General features: G+C 38.0%; 1 protein-coding gene across 1 annotated transcript; it reads right to left on the bottom strand.

Annotated features, from left to right (window-relative positions):
• Positions 1-4,906, bottom strand: pole3 (polymerase (DNA directed), epsilon 3 (p17 subunit)). Its single transcript, XM_084722310.1, has 4 exons — positions 4,430-4,906; positions 2,640-2,725; positions 2,301-2,419; positions 1-546 (listed from the first exon to the last, which is right to left on the bottom strand). Exons 1-4 carry the CDS (start codon positions 4,493-4,495, stop codon positions 365-367), a joined length of 453 nt encoding a protein of 150 aa, XP_084578436.1. The 5' UTR covers positions 4,496-4,906; the 3' UTR covers positions 1-364.
• Positions 4,907-5,185: the final 279 nt, after the last annotated feature.

Genomic DNA, 5,185 nt, shown 5'->3' with positions numbered 1-5,185 from the left:
GTCTTTGTACTTCACTTCCTGTCCATGAACACTAACTACTGTGTATTATTGATGTTAGAGAAAAAACTGTGTATCAAAAATGATTGAAAATACAAAATGGACCGAGACAAAAATCAGGACTTGTTGTTTCTTTGTGCTTCGTTTGTTGTCGGGTTGGAAAACAGCAGCTGCACCTCCTCAAAAATAAACTGTAACCTCTCATGAGCTCATCACATCGCTGCTGCTGCTGAAAACCTTTGATGTTCTGATTCATGGTGGTGCTGTGATGACCGAGCGTCACTTAAACGCACCACGTCCAGCTGGTGATGAGAACCTCAGAGGAGTCGGTGGGAGTGCATTTCATTCATCAGTCAGCAGAGCCTCATCAGTTCTCCACCTCCTCCTCCTCCGCTTCGTTCTCAGCTTCAGGCTCCTCCTCCATGCGCTCCTCCTCCTCCTCCTCTTCCTCCTCCCTGCTCTTATCGTTCTCAGAGTCGGCCTTCTTCTCTTTGTCTTTGCGCTTCTGCTCAGACACCTCCTTCTTTCCTTTCTGGCCCTTCTTGTACACTGTGGAGGAACACAAACACCAAACATTAACTTGAAATACATGATCTGAAGTTCGTTATATTTTGCTGATTAACCGTCTGTTTTGAGGTGCATTTAAGTCCAAAACACACACACACACATTTTGAACTACACCCACTGCTTTAAAAGACAGAACGCACACTGAAAGCATCGACGCACGTCCAACTGCCTTGACGCTCTCAATTCAAACTTGTTTCGATTTTGGAGTATTAAATTAGGAACAGAGCTTTTTTCCTGCAGCTGCAGTTCATGTCTGAGGAAAATTAAATGGAATAAAAAGAAAAAAGAAAAAAAGCCAACTCGCAGCAGAGAGAGAGAGAGAGAGAGAGAGAGAGAGAGAGAGAGAGAGAGAGAGAGAGAGAGAGAGAGAGAGAGAGGAGAGGCAGGGAGAGGGAGAGAGCGTGTGAACATGGACAGATCTGCTGATTTTATATAAAAACTATATGATCAAGAATTATGTTACTGTACTCTTCTGTGGTGTGATTTTTTAATTATTTTTTTTTACTCAAAGTCTGATTTGTGTACTTTTAAATACTTAATTACTTCATGCCGATTAAACGCAACTGCGAGGGAGAGAGGCAGCAGAGAGGAGGGAGGGAGGAAACGTGTGTAAAGTGCTGACTGGTATAAAAAGTTTTTTCAATCATGAATCTCGAGGTCACTGTAAAGTTTGCAGGTTATTCACTGCAGACTGGAGTCTCTGCATTACTGTAAACCATGAAGAGTCCAGACTCTCTCTCTCTCTTCATCTCCTCGGTATGCAGTTTGTCTGCTGTGGTCTAAAACATCCTCACTGATGTGAACTGTCAGAGTGAAAAATCCTGCTGTCTTGATACAAAAACATGAATATCACACACCGTTTTATCATTATATAGACTGAGCTGAAAAACCCACAGGACAGTATTTTATTAAAGAAATAAATAGAAGCTTATAAATGGTAAACTTTTCCTAAAATACTGCTGCTTCTGTGGTGCTGGAATTTTAAATCTGAAGTCTGCAGTGTGCCACAGGAGCTTCAATTGATGCTTTTAGTGCATCTTCGCCTTCACAGTTAAATGTAATGAGTTTGACTTGAAATGGAAACTCCTGTGTTGCTGCTGATATTCAAGGAATTCATTGAGTCATAGTTTAAACAAGTGTTTCCCAAACCACCATGACCCAAGTTACGATAGAACTTAAATCTTATAAAGACTAAATCTGCGCATAAATGAACTTTCCTGACGTTTTTATTGACATTTCTGCATCAACTTACATTATCTTGACTAGAGCTGTAATGATTAATCGATTAGTAAATTAATCGGCAACTATATTGATAGTCAGTTTGAGTAATTCTTTAAGGGAAAAAAGGTCAAGATCTCTGAATTCAGCTTCTTAAAATGTGAATATGTCTGTTTTCTGTACTCCTAAATGACAGTAAACTGAATATTTTTGGGTTGTGGACAAAACAAGACATTTGAGGACGTCATCTTGGGCTTTGGGAAACACTGATTGACATTTTTCACCATTTTATAGACCAAACAACTAATCGATTAATTGAGAAAATAATTCAAACAGACAGATCATAAATGGACATGCCAGTTTTCCGTCACCAAAATCTTCTTTCCAGCTTTAAAACTGAACCTGCTGCTGCAGCCTCTAGACCACAGTAATGTCAGCCGTGAACCTGGGTGTCCTAACAGACGTCTACTTCATGTCATGTTTCCTCGTAATCTGAAAAGCCTCACTGATGCACTGACCCTCCAAAGCTTCTCTGAGAGGCTCCAGGAATCGTTCAAACTCCATCTCCTCCATCGCAGCCAAAACGTCTCCTGCGTTCAGAGTTTTCCTCTTGGCTTTCATAGCAAAGTTGTTTGCACTGTGACAAAATTAACAGAAGAAAATGTTATGAGTGACATAATGAAACATTCTCAAACTTGATTCAAGCACTTCAAGCAAAGTTAGAATAAGTCGACTCAGTCGCTGCTCATTTCTTCTTTGTGAACTGTGTTTAATCTCGCTGATGTCAGCTGCATCGAGCTGAATTTTGTGAATCAATTCCTGACCGTTAGATTTTGATAGTGGGTTTTTATTCTTACCACGATGTTGCATACAACACAAACACACTGGCAGCTTGGGATATGGCTCTCCTCGCCTCCTTCGACACGTTCACCCCATCTGGGAGCTGTTAGAAAACAAACGGAGCGGAGGAGTTTATCTCAGAGCCGCAGTATAGAAGCATTTTATCATCAGAAAACAGACAGGCTGAGAAAAAAAAGACTCAGTTACTCGGCAACAATAACATCTGGACATAAAGGAAGACGTTAAAAAAACGAGTACAGTCGTTTTTTAGAAAGATCTGCTATTAAATTTTTCTTTTATAAAAACATTTGCTTATAAACCACTTTATTCTATGGAAATGGGTAAAGTTTTGAGCAAAAGTTTATATTGAGAGCTGTTTTATGACAGTTGCCAAATGTCTGAGAGGAAAAACAGTTCTTCTCTATGAAAATAGTCATATAATTATATGAATAAAACGTAACACTGGCCCCTCACAACCAACCAGCAAGGGCCCCTGTTCATGTTTCTGATATTCATGTGTTTGTTATCATTTACACCAAACAGAAATTTTTCTACAAATTTAAAGTTCTGCCAACGACTCAGATGGCCTCATTTAAATTGTTAAATAGTTCAAGGCTCGTGTCAAATACTGTATTTTACAAAGAATAGAAAGATAAATCAAGAAAATGAGAGAAAAGATGTTCATCATCAGTAAATCTGGCAACTCACTTTCTAGACTGGGCAAGTGGTAAAGAAGAATTAAACTATTTTCATAATCAATTAACTGTTAAAGTAAAAGTAAACTGTGTCAAAGTAATTGTTAAAATGTTGTTTTCAGCCTCTCAAATATGAAGATTTTCCACTTTTCTGTTTACCATCATATTAAACTGAGTATGTCTGAATGTTAGACTGACGAAACAAGACATTTAAAGACTTCACCTTGGACTTTGAAAAACTGGGATGAACAATGTTCAGCATTTTCTAGGGGTGTGTACTGGCAAGAATCTGGCAATATGATACGCATCACAAAACAGCTGTTATGATTCAATATACTGCAATACTGTAAGCAAGGTGATATACTGCTAGATCTGACTTTAGGAAAACTGTTATAGTATGAAAGTACAAACACAAGAGAAGACAGAATAGGGTTAATAATAACAATAATGATAATAATGATAACAGTAAATAATATGTATTTTCATTGTTATTATTATCACAAATAACAATATGCAAAAGCAAGGAAAAGTAAAGGCAAATGGTCACACAGAGTCCATTTGTGATCTACAAAAAGTTTCAAAAAGTTAAGAGTCAAATTCAACATTTCTTTCCTGGCCTTTATTAAAAATATATAATTAAAAATGATCAAAAACTACCAATTTTGACTGAAATTAAACATTTTTATTGTGATACATCACAAGCACTAATTTTGACCATTTTATTCCTCTCCTATGAATCATCTCATGACCCCTCAGATTTATCTGGTGACCTCTTGGAGGGACCCAACCCCCATGTTGAAAACCACCGGAGTAAAGTAGTTCAAACTGTCTCCACCTGGAACAGCTCCAATAGTTAAATGCTTTTCTAACATTGATGCTTCAGCATTAACAATCTAACAATGTCACATTAAATCAGATATCAGTCATAGTGGATATTTTACTGCAAAATTATACTTTTATAGATACTTTAAATACATTTTGTGATGATACTTTTCTGTTGTTACTGAAGTAGGATTATAAATAAAGACATGTACTTGCAGTTAAGTATTTGTACATGTTTAAACTGGTTCTGTTCCTTCAGTAAAGTCTCTGAATGATATTTACTGACTCACCGCCTCCTTAATGATGCGGGTGATCACCGCGTTGGGCAGGTTCAGGTCTTCTGGTCTCTCTGCCATTTTTTAACCGAGTCCTCAAACTCAAACCTGCTGTCCGCCGTCTGCTCACCGACACCTGGACCGACCGTCAGTCACGGTTACCGGCTGAGTCTCTGGTATAAACCCGGGCTGACGCACACAGAGCTGGTTGATGCTAACAGATTAGCTCCGCTCACAGTGTTGTGTTAGCCTGAAGGAGCTAACATTAGCTAACGTTTCCAGCTCCTTCAGTTTCACAGCGAGCTTCGGTTCCTGAGACGTATTGCTGTCAGTTAAAGCAAAAGACGCTACTATCGATCTGGTCGATTAGTTTGATTGATTGATTAATTCAAACTCTTTCTGAAGTTGGTCGCGTGCCCACCAGAACCGATTTGTTTTGAGACGTTTCCCGCGAACCTTCCAAGCACGAGCCCTCCCCTGTCAACTTTCAACTTCGACCCCGGACGTATACGTGACGTATGACGACGTTATATAGTTAATTAACATAAAAAATATTCAACATTTACGTGAAAATGCCTTATCTTAGATACATTTATTTTTATTAAAAACAGATTTCTACTTTATTTATTTATTTATTTATTTATTTATTTATTTATTCACTCATTTATTCATTTATTCATTTATTCATTTATTTATTATTTCAGAATCAGAAATGCTTTTTTGATTCCCGGGGTAAATCGTTTGCGTTATGGTTGCTTCTATTCAAGAACA

The sequence above is a fragment of the Lutjanus erythropterus genome, chromosome 1 (assembly GCF_056507025.1).
Source record: "Lutjanus erythropterus isolate fLutEry1 chromosome 1, fLutEry1.hap2, whole genome shotgun sequence".
Taxonomy (NCBI): domain Eukaryota; kingdom Metazoa; phylum Chordata; class Actinopteri; order Lutjaniformes; family Lutjanidae; genus Lutjanus; species Lutjanus erythropterus.
The sequence above is the reverse complement of the archived record's forward strand: the minus strand, read 5'-3'. Positions and strand labels throughout refer to the sequence as shown.